The sequence below is a fragment of the Elgaria multicarinata genome, chromosome 6, assembly GCF_023053635.1.
Source record: "Elgaria multicarinata webbii isolate HBS135686 ecotype San Diego chromosome 6, rElgMul1.1.pri, whole genome shotgun sequence".
NCBI classification, from domain to species: Eukaryota; Metazoa; Chordata; class Lepidosauria; order Squamata; family Anguidae; genus Elgaria; species Elgaria multicarinata.
Window position 1 is genome coordinate 13,003,007 of NC_086176.1, and position 16,902 is coordinate 13,019,908.

The following is a 16,902-nucleotide window of genomic DNA, read 5'->3' on the forward strand; positions in this document are numbered from 1 at the left end:
AATGCTTCACACAACTCATTTGTGGTCTGGGTTTCACAAATACAGCTGCCAATGCTACTCGGCCAGTCATTTCTGAAACCAAGACAACTTTCAAAAGGGGATTATGAAGCGGCACATATCCCCCACCCCAACTAGAAACCCACCGGTCATACCCAGACCCTCAGACAAGCTAATGCAGCACTTTGGATCCTGGCCATAGTTAACAGTATAGTGACCATCAAACAGGCATCTGAAACCACGATTTGGAAGCCACTGTACTACCTAAACAGAACATGCAGTTAAATATGCTTAGAAACTAAGGGAGGTGGGAGGAAGCAAAGAATTTAAGAGATATTAACTTGGTTATTGAAACTGCTCAGAGAACACTGTTATTGGGTCGATTAGAAATTTTCTAAATAAATAAATACTGAAGAATTTTAGTGAACCCTTATCTTTATATTCAGAGGAGGAGAGTAACTGGCAAGCCCTTTCTCATTAGAAGAACAGTGGCAACTCTGTGGGGTCAGAATCAATAATTTCTTCAATATCTCCCATAGCAACAAATATTAGGCATTAGTACAATATTGCCCAGATGTATGTGGTGACATGGATTCAGAAACCCAAACTTGATTTACCTCTTCTTGCGGATGTGGTTTATCAGCAGACCAAACCTGCAACATTGGCACATGAATCTTCTGACGACGTCTGAAATAAGAAAAACAAATACCCTGAGTACTACTGATATTTGACCAGGACTTCAGCTCTGAAATACCATGAGGGGAAATACTAAAGTGATTCAAACAAGCAAGTAATTCTCAAAACAGCGGGGTATGTCTCCCTAAGAAAAGATGTGGCTTGCTTCTGGAATAGGCATGCACGTTCTGTGACCTAATTCCCAACTCAAGTATTTTGCATGGATTAATGGCGGTCTGCAAGTAGCCTTTGCTGCCACACAGGAGACCTTTCTCTTTTTAGAAAAGCACGTTGTCAAAAACTGAGACTCCCCGAACACACTATTTTTAATTAAATGTCAAGCATCAAGTCCTTGGCCCAACTCAAAACCAAATATAATGAAGTTCTCTGGAGTAATCCAGTAGGATGTTCTTCTGCCCAAGCCCTTTTGAAATGAATTGGACCTGTGCAAGACTACACTGGCAGGATGTAGCTCCCATTTCAACCAGATTTCACAGGAGAAATTTCTGCAGGACTGTGACCCTAGCTTTCCTGAACTGCAATCACAGAAAAGGTGTAGTGCACCAGCATTACCATGCTTGTGAGCAGTGGCTGTTTGGAATACCTTCCATGGGCTTCCTTTGAATATTTGGACTCATACCATATATTGTGGGGAGTGACATCTGATTTTGTTTAATTTTCGGAACTTTTAAGTCAGCCCCGGGAGAAAATAGCCTACGGTACGAATCAGCTTGGCAAACTGGCTATTGAGGAAGGCCAAGGGTCGAAACGCATATGGCCAAATGGATCAAGTTTACTGAGCATTGTGATTGTCTTGTTGTATTATTGTATTTGTGAAATGCTCTGTGTATGTTATTTTTAACATTATATTTTAGTATATAAAATTGCATTTTTACGTGTTTCTTTTACACTGTTTTCATTTCATTTTCATTGTTTTTCATTTATACTGTGTTAGGTTAAAGTTATTACTTCTTTGTTGCAGTAGTTTGCAAAACAGCCTGCACCAGCCCATACTATAGTCTTAACACCAACCACTTTCTTGCGAACCATCGTTTGCAAAACAGAAATCCGTCCTGGGGATGCAACTACCTTCCTTCCTTCTCAGTTAGCCTTAATGACAGTTGTGTATTATTACGTGCACTTATGAGGGGATCCTGGTTAGTATTAGCAAGTGCTGGTGCAGAATTTATTTATTTATTTATTTATTTATTTATTACATTTTTATACCGCCCAATAGCCGAAGCTCTCTGGGCGGTTCACAAAAATTCACAGAAGCGGTTCACAGAAGCATCACAACACCATAGTTAAAGCAAAGGAGAATAGAGGGGATTTGACCACAAAGGGGCGGGGAAGGAGGAGAATGCGTCTCCAAGGCCACCTGGAGGGTTGTGGAATCAAATGTTTCTGCTAGTAACAAGAAGCAATGCTAACTCAGCTTATAGCTAACACAGCTCATAGAGGGGTCTATTTCATCTCTGTGTTTAACAATGATAGAACAATAGCTTCTACAGCTTTAGATTGCCAGAAAACAGAGTCCCCACCACCGCCACCACTCTACTAACACCTAATGAAGCAAAGCGGACTTTCACTTTTTCTCTTACTTCAGATAGTTTTCAACACTGGACAAGATGCGGTCCATCTCAGCATCCTTCTTCTCGTACAGCTCTTTCCCCACCCAAGGTAAGGACGACAGAAACGCATACACATACCAATCACAACGCACCTGTGGGGGGGGGGGAATGATGGCACAGTTGCATAAAAGAAAGCAAGAGGAAAGGTTTCAGATTTCTTACAAGACAATATAAGAAAAGTCATGGGAAGTAGTTTGAATCCGATTTGAAGATCTACATATGATCTGAAGACGTCTAACAGTACTTTGATACAACAGTTCAACTTTCATTTGTGGAAGGGGCAAAGCTCTAGCATGGGCTGCAATTACACAATAGGGGAGGAGGCAATTTTTGCAATGCCCCTTCCCCCTGCAGTACCCTATTCAAGGGTTCCCCAGGCCTCTGAGGTGCAGCTTTTCAAAGGGCAGAGGGAAAGGATGACTCGGGGGGGGAAACTGACTTCTCGTCCTTCCTCCAGCAGGAGTGTCCCATGAACAGAGCTCTGCTCATGAGATTTCTAGATCCAAGCCAACAGGTAGAAAATCAGCCAGAGAAGGGAAAGGCATAGCTCACAGTATCGCACGAATTTTGCATGCAGGAGGTTGCAGGTTCAACCCCTGACATCTCTAGATAGGCCTGGGAAAGATTCCTGTCTGAAACTCTGGAGACCTGCTGCCAGTCATTGTAAATTCTGTAGGTCAGGGATGGGGAACCTTTCTCGGTCCAGAGGCTGGACTGCCCCAAGGGTTTCCTTTAAGTGCTGGGTGCCTCAGGCGCCTCCTTCACGTGCCGCACCAATCAGTTCAGACTCAGCTGGCACTTCAAGGAGCTGGTCATCAAATCACTGGCCAAATCCCTTCTCTGCATGCCCTACCCACCACCCCAATCGGGGCTGCATGCAAAAGACCGCCTGACGCAGTCAGCATTTGGAAAAGCCGCTCCTTCAAGCACTTCAAAGTAGGGCTCCTCTTTTAAGTGCCACCCCAAATGGGGCTGAGCTTAGCAGGATTTGGCCAGTACTTGGGCGGCCGCAGAGTGGTCCATCTCCACGTTGCACAGTTTGCCATCCTGACTGTAGTGGCGTGCAAAGGGAAGGGACTCAGCCAGTGCTTGAAGGAACCGCAAGCACAATCTGAGTCCGTTTCTCGGTGCTGAGAGAGAGCCACAGAGAAATGTAACACTCAGTGCAGAGGTCTAGGAGAGGAGCAGGACTGGCAAAGATTCCTCGAGCCAGACTGGGAACCTCCACAGGCCAAACTGAGTTTGTGGGTTGGAGGTTCCCCACCGCCACTGCAGACAACACCAAACTAGATGAACTAATGGCCTGACCTATTTTCTTAAATCAAACTGTCTCAGAGGTTACATGTACAACTAATGCAAGATTTTTGGGGTAATGCATTCAGAGGTTTGATGTTTATTAGTTTTGTTACCTGTGAGTAAAAACTGATAAAAACCTCATTCCCACTTCTGCACAAAGCAGACTACTAGATATACTTTTCTGTAAGGTTCTCAGTAACAGGTCTTTTATAATTTCAAGCTTATTATCAAACTAATTATTTCTCCAGTTTAGCACCATGTAGAAGCAGAAGTTCCACTTTTCCTTAGAAGACTTTAGTTTCGGCCATTAATTGCTTTCCTTCCTGACATAGAGAGAAAAATCACCAGTGGGAAGGATTCTATGAAGGGCCATGGAGTTATAAGACCAAATAAGCAGGCTGATTTTATAGGGTCATTCCTAAAAGATTTAGGATGTACAAAATGACAGTTACTATTAATTCCTGCTTTGCCAAGCTCTGTACACTCACCATAGCAGAGTCAGAATAAATCCAATTATATTTTTTTCTTGAGCTTTCACAGAATTTCTCAAGAGACTTTGCAACTTAACTTAGCCACATATCACAGTGCTGCATGGATACCGGCAGGTTGTGGCAAATCCATCTAGTCTAGCAATCAGCAACTACTGGTGCCTTAGCCAAATCCAGCACCTTCATGCCCTTTGCCTCCTAACTACTGTCTCCAGAGGTAAAGAAAGATATTGAAGAGCAGCTTCTCTGGTGTTGGTACTAGCAGAATATTTTAGCTATAGGGCATGGGTTCTAAGCCCAACATAAATGTTCCTAAGTGTCCTATCTTTCTAAAATTTAGAATGTAAATATAATAGGATTGTCTGGGTGTCTGACATGCCAGGCAAGCTCAATTCGAGAGTTTGCCTAATTTGAGGAGCTTTAAATCCCATAACATAGGTGAGTCAGTCCCAAGGTAAGAGCTCTATGTTCTTCTTGAATTCTGATGACGCTGGGTACTCCCTCTTGGGGGGATAGGTATCTTAATAGGAAGACATTACTGAAGGAAAAAAAATCCCTTTGCTTACCTGAGGTACATCTTCCTCCTGAGTGACAGCGACGAAATTCTCAAACATGGCTACCATTGAAGGTGCAGCTATTACATGACAATTCACAAGATCAGACAGGAAACGGACCTGGGAGAAAGAGGGGGGGAATTACAGGGTTTAAGGGGAAAAAATCTTGCTGGCTTGAATTCTGCTTGGGGCTGAGATTGTTTGGAGTCATGCGCTTCCGTTCATGTGCTCCTTTCTGCACGGCATAGATAAACAGCAGTAGGATCTTTCACAAAATCAGAGACCTACTGGGTTCAAATAATCACAGGCCGTCCCAGGTTCAGTACCTTCTACCTCTGATGATGGAGCAAGAGAGGAAGCACACAAGCCCAATCTTACTAAGCTGAAATCCCAGGATCCAAGACACAACTGAAAATGTAAACTTATATGGCATAAAGACAGCAGAACACGCACTGCTCTCCATGCAAATAATTAAAGATGTGCAGTGAATGAAAAAAATATCTGCAGGAGACTTGACTTTCCATTAGAATACTTAAGCTGTGGTCCTTCACAAGCACTAAATAAGAAAGCACGGCATACCACTGGTGTTGTAGGGTGCTACAGTACAATCACATGAAATAGGCCAGCACAAAAAGTTTGGATGGGTGCATAAAAGGATCATATGAAATTTAGTTTTCCATAATACAACTTGCAAGATGAAACGTGAGTCTTTCAAACTCATTGGAAAGCAAAGCAAACTAAGTAAGGATTATAAGATGTGAAAGAAACTTACTAAGTACACAGCTTCATTATACATGTTGACTTTCAAGCATTCTTTGAGCTGACGTATCATGTCTTCCACAAACTCTCCACCAAAATTGTAGTTTCTGGCATTCAGCAAGCCAACTAGCGTTGTGTAAACTGTCAGCTTTTCTGGTAACAGACGTGCACTGGTTTGTTTCATAAAGGAGAGAGAAACTAGTATCAGATGTTAACTCAGATCACAACCCCTGTGTCACCATCCTTATACATGGCAAAATCAAGCCATGGGGTGGGACACACATGTATTAAAACTCAAACATATGTATAATATACAATGTATAGTGCGAATCAGCTCTGTATGCATCCAACTATTAGTTTTGAAATTTTAATTAAAAAAATCAGTCCCTCTTTCCCCATTTCTGATCACTATTCTTAAGTACTTTTACTGAAAAGGACTTGTCAATGATTCTAGCACAACGTATTTCCAAGTAAACTTGCTGTTCAAAGTGAATGACGTATTCATTCTACAGTTTGCTAAATTTCTTTCCCAATTTCAATGTCTAAGAAAGAAAATTCCTTAAATACAAAGGACACATACACATAAAAAGCGAAAGATTTATATGATCTGAAGACAAACCAGAGTATAACCAGAGAAATTGTAACAGGAGCTACAAAACGTTAAATGTGAACTAAATAACATTTTCTCTCAGCTAGCGGAATTTGCCCTAACCTGTTTGAGACAGGTATACTGGTAAAATGGGGAACGTCCTGGTAAAATTTTGGCACATCATCTTAAACACCCCAAACATCGAAATGTTATCTCTGCTATTAAAGATGCAAATATGGGATTCATACTTCTCTTACCGATATAAATTTACAATTCTTAAGATTTTATACGGAGTTGTATAGTAAGGGTAGTGAGATATCAGAGCAGGATATGAATACTTTCTTTGCTCGGATTAAGCTCCTCTGCTTAGATTCTTCGCAAAGGCAGTATCTTATGGCTCCCATAAGTCTCAAAGAGATAATAAAAGCAATTATGAGTATGAAAAATGGAAAATCTCCAACTCCAGACAGGTTCGCAATTGAGTGGTATAAAACCTTTTCTACTTTTCTAGTTCCAAAACGTTACCAACTTTACAAATATATATTTGAAACAGGTTCACTTTCTTCATCATTATCATGCTTATATTACAGTCATCCCTAAGCCTGGCAAGGACCACACTAACTGTGCTAATTATCGACCAATTTCACTAATAAACGTTGATAAAATATCAGCAGCAATTTTAGCTGATAGATTTACAACAAGTCATTACAATGTTGGTTCGTCCAGACCAAGTGGGGTTTATTAAAAGCAGGCAGGGGGCTGATAATTTGAGATTAGTTGTGGATTTGATAGCTTTAAACAAAGAAACAACGGACCAGGCGGGCACTGTCTCTTCGGATGCTGAGAAGGCCTTCAACAAAATTCATTGCAATTTTATGCTTGTCACCATTGCATAATTTTGGTTTTCCAATGGAATTTTTGAAGTGGGTTAACATTTTATATTCGACTCCAAGAGCAAGGGTTATGACCAATGGTTGGTTGTCAGCTTTTTTCATACATGGGCAAGGTACTAGACAAGGATGTCTGCTTTCCCCATTGATATTTGATCTATGTTTGGAACCTCTGCCTTGTGTAATTAAGACAGAATAGTAGTATTCACGGGTTTGTACATGCTGACTTAGAATTTAAAATTATTCTTTGTGCTGATGATGTTTTATTGTTTATTTCTCAATTTCAGGCATCTATTCCAGCTTTGATGGAATTGATTAATACCCTTGGTGATCTTTCCGGTTACTCAGTCAATTGGTTAAAGTCCGAATTGATGTCGATTGGAGATAGTATATTTCCTAGTGTGTTGGCTAATGGCCAATTTCGGTGGTGCCCTGATTTTATTACCTATCTGGGTATACTCATTCCAAGAGATATATCTCAATTGATCAAAATAGACTTAAATAAACTGATTAATGAGATTACATGAGATATAGACAGATGGGCACCGTGGAAGTTGAGTTTGTGGCATAATGTGAACATACTTAAGATGAACTTTATACCTCGAATTCTTCATGTTATATGTGGGATTTCTTTACTTATATCTGGCAAATATTTTCAACAACTTAATGCTTTGTTTTGTAAATTTTTCTGGGGTTCTTCCCAACCTCAAATATCTTCGAAACAGATGCAGCTCCCAATTAAAGAAGGTGGGTTACCTATTGGCTTGTACTAAGTTTTGGTCTTCTGCTCCCTCAGAACTGCCATCATGGCCAGTTCTGGAAACCTTATGGTTAGAACCTCTTCCCAAATAGAGAGCACTCGGCTCTCATCATATCAGAATAAGTAATCCCCCCTCTTACAATTTTGGCAGCTAGAGAGATATGGTGTATAATATCACATCAATTACAGTTTGATCCATTCTCTCATGCAAAATTGACTCTATGGGGAAAACCCAGATTTAAGAATTGGAAGGAAAGCATTTTTGTGGAAGACATGGACGGATAAGATTATTTTTACTTTGGATCAATTAATAGGCCCAGACAACGAGTTTTTTTGTCTTTTTCAGACTTGCGTGTTATATATAAACTGCCTGCTACGGCTAAATGGCAATACTTGCAACTGCAAGACTTGCTGGAATCTAGATTTGGTCCAGCTTGTTTTACAGCTTCAGAGCCTCCAGCACTGTTAGAAACACTTATAACAGCTGAACTGACTCGTCAATCCACGACCCATATATAGAACTATTGAGCAGCAGTAAATAAATATGATAATTTAAGAAAGGATTGGAATAATGAATTAGAATGTCCTATTTTGCCTAATCAATGGACTGTTGTTCTAGCATCCATATCTGAAGTTTCTATGGACCTTAGGCTACGTCTTATTCAGCCAAAAAAAAAATGTTTAGAGTTTATTAGACTCCACGCCTTTTCAATAAGGGTCTGTCTAAATAGCACAATTGTTGGAGATGTAATACATCTAATGCTTCCTTAACTCATACGCTTTGGCAATATCCCACAGTCGACGCTTTTGGGGAGGAGGTTATAATAAGGATAAACTTTGTACTGAAACAATTTATAATATGGAACAATGTCCATGTCCTCTTAAATTACTAGCTGGCTTCTTGGAAATTAACACATGGTCAGGGCAAATGGATCTGCAGGGCTCTCATGACATCCAAAAAAACTTATATTATCACATTAGAAGGACAAATGCTCACCTCCCATAATGCAATGGACTGAAGACCTAATAACACTATCAACTTTTGAACGGGGGTTACATAGGCGCAACTTGCGAGTGGACAAATACACAGATATCTGGTCTGCTTTTCTTGAAATAATCATAATCATAATTATAAAATTATTTCTTGCCCGCCTCTCCACCCCGATCTATGTATCTCTCTCTCCCCCTCTTTTTTTTTGAATGAATGATGAAAAATGATGATATTCCTATATATGTAATGTGTGTTTTTTTCTTTACACAATGTATTTTCTCTTTTGTTGATACGCACAATAAAAGGGGGGAAACAAAAACAAAAAAAAATACCTAAAATGTAGCCTTTCAAAAAACTTATGAAAGTTTAAAAGCATTTAGTATAGTTTACACATTATCACCTGGATCCATACATCTTTTGCATACATACACTGTATAAAGGATTCTTAGTATCTTGCTTTTGTAGTTTGGTAGATCTGCTTCTAGGACCCCAGCCAGGCCTTCCAAGTTACTCTCCAAAGACGAAGTACTCTTGAGGGGATAAAAAATTAGAAATTCATAATCTTGTCATGAGATACTATCGAGATGTGTCTTCATAGAATCCTAAATACGGTGGATTATTAGTGGATGAGAAGAAAACTGGATTACAGGTCGAAGGATTGATTCAGACTGAGGGCTCCTAGTTCTACCAGTTAAAAGAGATTGCACAGCTATTCCATCCTTTCATCTTTAGCAGATTTTCTGTGGTAAGAAAAAGACAGAAGCAGCAGTGGGAAAACATGGGAAGGTTACAAATAGAAGATGTTATCCTCTGGACCACCAAAAGTCCATGAACTGCATTATAAAAGCCTCATCTGCAAGCAACTCAATCAGTTTGGAATCTTGTTTTAAAAGACGTTCTAAATTTCAGTTTCCAATAGCTGAAGGAAGTATGTGAACAATAAAATGTAGGTGCAAGCATGCAGTAAGTTCCACATTTAACCCCAATACCTAAAACACAGCTTGTCTGCATTTCCTTCTTAGGCTCAATGCAGAATGAAACACGGTTAAGAAATCAGCAGCCTGCTGAGATTAAGAGCAGGTCATAGGATTATGTATTCCCTCCCCTTTCTTGCACAAATTCCACCCAACCCCCATGGCCCTTAATCATTTTTAAATACTACATGGTAGCAATATTGACTATGATTAATGCTAACCAGGGTATCCTCTTAAGCAGGATTTGGAAACAAGGTGAGATGTTAGTTAGCAAATACTGGTGAAGAACATATTGTTGTTACCAATAACCATAGATAATGTTAATGCTAATGGAACACTTAATTTTGGCTAAGATTTACAGGGTTAAAGGACTAGTGCTGGAATTCTTGGACAAGGGAATTCTTGATGTTTGCACTTGTATTTACTCAACCTAATGTCTAGGCACACTAGGATAAGAACATTTTCAAAGCCACAAAATGGTAACAATTCCCCAAATTAAGGGAAAAGCAAGCCAATTAATATGACATAACACAGATGAGTGCAAACAAGTCAACTGAAATGTAGTGCAACTAAATGATCTAATATTCACTTAATGGTAACACTACCAATCAATGTTGTATACCGCTGAAGCCTCTCAAGTTCTTGCATGCAGAAATATATATATATTAGTGGATAAAGACATAGCTTTGTAACAAAAAAGACTTTGTACTTCTATTTTATTTTGTGTATACCACACATCATCAAAAGAGATCTCAGGGCAGTTTACAATAAATAAAGAAATCAGTAAACACATGAAATACAATTAGTGCAAAAAAGAAGACACACTCATTAAAACAGGAGTGGGATTGTAGTAGTTATTCCAATACTGTTTGTCTCTCTTGTGTTCTTTTTTCATAATAGAGAGAGACACACCTTTACTTTTAGTTTTATCTATAAATTTTCTTCTCTGTTCAAGCACAACTGTCAGTTGCTAATAAGATATCTGTAATTCCCCAAAGACCTTACAAGAGGAATCAGCCAATCATTCTTAAAATGTGAAAACAATATTAACAAAAGTGGTGGGGTATTTTCTTACTTGCCAAAATCTCACATGCCCATCTTGGCACACACCACGATCAACAATCCATCAATTCTCCATATACCCCAAGAACAAACCCTGGCTTCAGATTCTGTTATGTTAGCAGCAGAGCAACAAACCTGCTTTGGATGCAATGCTAAACAAACCATGAACAAACCAAGCAGGGGCAATTGGGTAGTATGCACCAGCATGTTTGCTCATTCCTGATGAGCTGTAATTCTGAAGAATTTTAGCGTATTGTTATGTGCAAACCAGTCCTAAACACATATATAAATTAAAATTCTGAGTAGGAAGCTGTGAGTTCCTCATACCTTTTCTCCCACTCTGCATATTAAGGATTCCAGCCGCTCTTCAATTTCAGATGGCTCTGATGTTCTCCTTCTCTTGTGTGGCTGCCCTCCTATTTCAATGAGGCAAAATAGAAATAACTCAGCCCCACACCGTTTTCTGTGCTCCAAGATAAAAAAAAAACCACAACAAGGGTTCAAGATGCTGTTTAAGACACAATGACAAGGCACTGCTAAAGTGTTGCACTTGTATATTTGCATATCATTTCAGCAACTCATCCAAGTTTTATGATATTATGATGTTTTATGATATTGCATTGAAACAGTGAGTCCTATGATTTGGTTAGTAGTACCTATATTTTAGATCGTAAGCTGGAGGGCAGGACTCTCCTGCTTGTAAACTACACTATTGCGCAAAGTTGCTTTAAATCCATAAAAGACACAAAGTAATCCATTACCTATTAATCTTTTGGGAAGAACCCAATGGCAGAAGGTAGGAAGGAGAATTTTATTGATCCCCATCCTCCTGTAGTACCCTCCCCATTGTTTTAGAGAATGCGCCAACCTTCTGAAATAGATTCAGGGTGAGGGGCGAGGGCTGCAAGGGAAAAAGGGAATTGGAAAAAGGTGTGTCTTTCTGGAGTGCTATCGCTGATCATTCACATATACTTCACACACCTTTCCACTGGTGGGAGTGTCCTGTGTCCTGCTGGTGGAAGGGAATTAAGGATTCAAGCCATTGTTAATAAAGCACCTGAAGTTTTCTAGGCATGCACAAATATTAAGACGCAATCCAAAAGAAAAAGGGATGGAGAGAGAATAAAACAGGCAAATTCAGGCATAGATTCTTCACAAATTTACATAAATAATTATCATGTGGATGAATTCTGAGAGCAGGAGCCAAATGGCAGGTTCAGCCACACTGAAGGAATGAGCTATGAGGAAAGTGAAAAATAAAGGCTCAGTTCAGACAACAGTATGCAGTGGGAAAACTCCACTCAACAATTGAGTTTGTAGGGCGTACTCACCACACATGTTCTAACTCTACTGTTGTGTGACTGTGGGCTACCATGGAGTTGAGTAAAAGGCAATGCAATGTTTGATTGACAGTTCCTATGCCCAGTCTCCTCCCCCTCCTCCTGATGGTATCCCATCAGCCATTGCTGCAAAAAAACAATCCCAGCGGCTGTCACTACTTTCGCCACTCTTGTCAGGGAACTCTGTAGCCAATGGAAAAAGTCCACTCAATGCAACGGGAAACTCCATGGAGCCCTCCACACGACACAATGGTTGTGCAGGAACTTTCCTCTGCACAGCGTGGATATTCAACGTGGAGTGTTCTGAAAAAACTCCACCGTGGGGGTAGAGTTTTCCCTCCATAAAACATATTTCTCAACAGTAGTGTAAAACTCCACTGTGGAGTTCTAAAACCACTGTTGAGAAATGTGTTGTCTGAACTAAGCCAAAATCTACTTGGCTCACTTTAAAGATCTCACTGTATGTGAAAGTACTTGGGGAAAGAGTGTAATCAATGACCCATCACTAACGAAGTCCAGATAGCAAAAGAAGGCATGCAAAACCAACCACTGTGCATTAAAAATGGAATTTCTACCTGTCAAAATACTGTTAAACTATTCAAAACCGCATAGAGATCTTATGATATCAAGCAGTATCCACCAGTGAGGGAGGAAGCAGCAGCCAGACACCTCTCCATCGTGCCTGAGTCCAGCTCCAGCTGAGAGCCCCCTTTCCTTCTGCTACCAACTGTCTCTGCAGAGGCCACCAGTGAGGGAGGAAGCAGCAGCCAGGCACTTCTCCATCATGCCTGGGTCCAGCTCCAGCTGAGAGCCCCCTCCCTCCTCCTACCAACTGTTACTGCTGAACTTTGCAACTAAGATTGTAGTGCCTGATTTTGCTTTCCTTCCCCACCCCACCCCCGTCCACCTCCCTCCCAATCCCCTTTCCTTTTGTGTCATGTCTTTTAGGTTGTAAGCCTGTGGGCAGAGACTGTCAAGAAATACTTTTATAAACCGCCATGAGAGCTTTTTTGGCTGAATGGCGGCATAAAAATGTTTAAATAAATAAATAAATAAATACTGTAAGTAGTTTAAATAAAAGTCATAGCAATGTCAAAACGACTATGATCTGCTATGAAAACCCAGGCATGTCACATAGGTTCTACACAGACCTAAAGGCGCTTATTTAGTGCCTAACACTGCAAATGCCATTAACCAAATTTATTGATATAAAATTAACAGTAACAAAATGTCTCTTTAATATCAAAGGGGAACTGATAGGTAGGTTAGAGAAATACAGTATCTTTATATCAACCGTTGCTTACAAATTCTGAATCTGAAAAAAGTAAATAGTGACCACCGCAGGAATTGCCTTTTAGTTTAAGAAGTCCTCTACTGCAGTATAGCCCAAATTACCCTCTAGAAATAACTTCTACATTGTTATATGTACAAGGATTCCATGGAGATCAAAGGATTCTGGGGCACCTTTTAGGGTAAAGTCTGTTTGTGCTGGGCACTGGGTGAGGCCTGTGTTAGGGTGAGCCTATCACTGCCTCCACACAAACTGAGTGGGCCCATCACTGCCAGCACTACAGGGGGAGATAAGCAGTGATGAAGAATCTGTCTGTTGGACAGCTTCTTGTAAAATAAACTGTGAAAAGCTGCGTCCATGAAACATTTTGAAAACCACTCTTCCAGATTCTAGGCTTTCAGAGATAACACATAGGGCTGTAAGAGAACAGCTTTCACTTGCTGCACATAAAGCACACAGGACGGGATGCTGAAACAACCACACTGATGTAAGCTGACAACCTACTGCATGTCACTCGCATCATGTCAAACTGTTCTGGGATAGTGTACTAGCCCTATGCTAAAAACTGCAAAACTGCTATGGTGCCACAGGAATTGGCCAGACTGGGATTGTAGACTGCTTATTACATTTGTTGCACTCTGTTCTTCCAAGCACTGATTTTATCCCTGCTAAATTGGTCAGTAAAGAGAAAGCTTTACAGCAGTTCAAGAATAACTTCAACAGAACCTTTCTTTTAGTAAACCGGCCTTTATCCAAAAAAAGCAACCATAGACAGCTGGTATAGAGATCTCTTTTACTTGGTATTGGTCACATCAGACTGTCACCTGATAGCAACAAGGAATGAATCTCTCTGAGAAAAGACTGATTTTGGGGGATGTAGGAGAGTCAAATAAGGGTATTACATGGTTCATTTAGTAACTGCCCAGAGACTAAACCATGCTTTAGCATTGAGGATGAGCTGAAGTAAGCTGCACCCTCCCCATCCTGTGGCATGACTGTAAGGAAGAGATCAGAAGCTTCCAGATTCCTTTAAGAATTATCATAGTTTAGTGTTACATCTAAAGTCTAAACTCCTTAAATATGGTTAGGAAAAAAGCCACTTTCATAAACTATTATTGGAAATTGGTTTGTTTCCACTAAACTATTAATCTAAAATAGAAGGGAATACTTCTGAACTCCTTGCAGAGAAGGGGTGGAAAGTACATGAACCTGAAGCTCATCTAAGTTATTTTCATAATGCTAAACTATAGTTTAGGGTTACAACGGAGAGTTGTCTATTTCATTGGGACATATATTCGGTGAAATCTAACGTAAGTCCTTCTTATAGTAGACCCACTGATATGAATGGGACTTAAGTTTGAAATGACTAACTTGTCACATTTATTTTGATGGGCTTACTCTAAGTAGGACTTATGTTGGGTTCTACCCATTGTGTACTAGAAGCTCCCTCCCTCCTTTTGTGTAGAGAGAATATAGTAGTTTGCTGTAAACATGCTTGTTCATGCTATATACATTGATAAATAGTAATATAACCAGTCAACTATAGCAACACAAATACCCAATGGTGCATTTCCAGCCTTCTCAGACTGTGGAGAAAAAGTTGCAAAAAATGTACAGAAAATAGACTTGTAATTCTACCATTTTCAAAGTCTGCGAAATTAACCTATTTGGCAGCTATACCTGAGATGCTAAAATCCAACAGTTCTGTTCATGAACAGAACAGCTTCTAACAGTGAAACAGATCCCCCACCCACACAGCTCTCCAATCTACTCCGGAGGCTAGGTGACTGTCTGAGCAGATTTCGGGGAGGGGACAGTGTGGGATGCCACAGGAGAGAAGAGATCACCCAAGAAATTTGTTCATCTGAGACATACAGTGAGGCTGGGGACCATACCTAAGTGCTTTGCATGCAGAAGATTGCTGGTTCATTCATCTCACAGGCATTTCCAGTTAGATCTGCCAGTCTGAGGGTTAATACTTCATGCCTCCGATTAAGTGGCCAATGTCTGCAAAAGCTTATGCCAGAATAAAAGTGTTCCTCTTCAAGGTGCCACAAGACCCTTTGTAGTTTTTACTTCAACCGACTAATACAGCGACTTCTCCCTCACCTCAGGGAGGCAAAACTGAGGCCCTTTCCCCTCAGACATCGCCAAAACGCCGCCAATCAGAATATTTATTTATTTATTAAATTTATATACCGCCCCATAGCCGAAGCTCTCCAGGCGGTTTACAAAAGTTAAAAACAGCAAACATTAAAAAAAAGTATACAAAATTTAAAACCATCAATATATATATATATATAAACAACAGTATAAAACAACAGTATCCATTTTAAACAACAACAGTTCTGGGGTTCATTAAAAAACAAACTAACTCAGCATGTGTTGTTCAATGCCTGGGAGAAGAGAAAGGTCTTGACCCGGCGCTGAAAAAGACAGCAATGCTGGCGCCAGGCGAGCCTCATGGTGAGATCATTCCACAATTGGGGGGCCACTACTGAAAAGGCAATACTGGGCTTAATGGTTTGACTCGGTCTAAGGCAGCTTCCTGTATCTGTTCGTATTGTACAGCAAGGCACGCGACGGGGCTGCCCCCCTCATTCACGTATACAGGCACCAATATGTGGGGTGCGTGGAGGGTGCCCCGTTGTTCTCCGCGTGAGCCACGGGCAGCCTCCACCCAGACGGTTATGGAATAGGGGGGGAGGGTGGCGGCGGCGGCCTGTCTCCTCCTCCTCCTCCTCCTCCTCCTCCCTCATCCCGACCTGAGACCCTCCCGCTCAGCCTTGCCCCGGCTCCCGCTCACCATCATTCTCGTCGCTGTGCCGCCTGCGCGACATGGCGGGGCTCCCGCTCAACGGACGGCCTCAGGGCACTGCCGGGGCGCAGGGGGGGTGAGGGGGGTGTCGTCGACGGGAAAGAGGCGCGCGGGAAGGGTCGGCCGTCTGGAGCTGAAGGCGGTCTCTCCCGCGGGAGCACCAACCGACACTCGCACTCTCACCGGAGGCCTCGGGCCGCTGCAGCCGTCCAAGAAGCCAAGCCAGCAGCGCGCAGGCGCACAAGCGCGCGCGTCTCCCTCCCTTCCGGTCTACTTGCCGCTCCTTCCGGTGGCCCCTTACCGTGGGCGAAATCCGAGCTCTATGGTTAGGCTGGGATGCAAATAGAAGCTCTTCCGGGACCAAAAAAAAAACCCGAGATTAAGAGAGCGTCTACAAATGACTAACCTTCTTTGGAAACGAACAAACCTCCCATCTATTCCTATCTTCGGGAAGTTGTGCTAGTTACAGGGATGGCGATCTTATATCCAGAAGGCTAAAAGGGGACTCCAGCATGAAAACCGCCTTTGTGGTCTTTTTTCCCTTAAAAAGAAAAGTACAGTTGCCCTGTGATGTGCCCTTGTTTTACAGAAGGGAAATTGGGTTGGGAACATTTATAGGAGAGAAGCACAGATCCAGTGTGGGGGAGTTCCAACACTTAGCAATTGATTCCTGCATGAGATGAGGAGGATTAAAACAATATAACCAACCACGTGTTTTGTTGATATGACTGTAGAATATATTATATAGATAATATTGTAATTTTCACATAAATGCATAACGTGCTGA

General features: G+C 41.2%; 1 protein-coding gene across 1 annotated transcript in view; it reads right to left on the minus strand.

The window, feature by feature from the left end:
- NCBP1 (nuclear cap binding protein subunit 1) overlaps positions 1-16,203 on the minus strand; it is a 36,440-nt gene extending 20,237 nt beyond the window's left edge. The window contains exons 1-7 of the mRNA XM_063129059.1: positions 16,104-16,203; positions 10,994-11,082; positions 9,060-9,160; positions 5,414-5,570; positions 4,654-4,761; positions 2,274-2,395; positions 615-684 (exon numbers count right to left, since the gene is read on the minus strand). Coding sequence (XP_062985129.1) covers positions 615-684; positions 2,274-2,395; positions 4,654-4,761; positions 5,414-5,570; positions 9,060-9,160; positions 10,994-11,082; positions 16,104-16,137 — 681 coding nt within the window. The 5' untranslated portion in view covers positions 16,138-16,203. The remainder of the gene's footprint in view (positions 1-614; positions 685-2,273; positions 2,396-4,653; positions 4,762-5,413; positions 5,571-9,059; positions 9,161-10,993; positions 11,083-16,103) is intronic.
- Between the last annotated feature and the right edge of the window lie 699 nt (positions 16,204-16,902).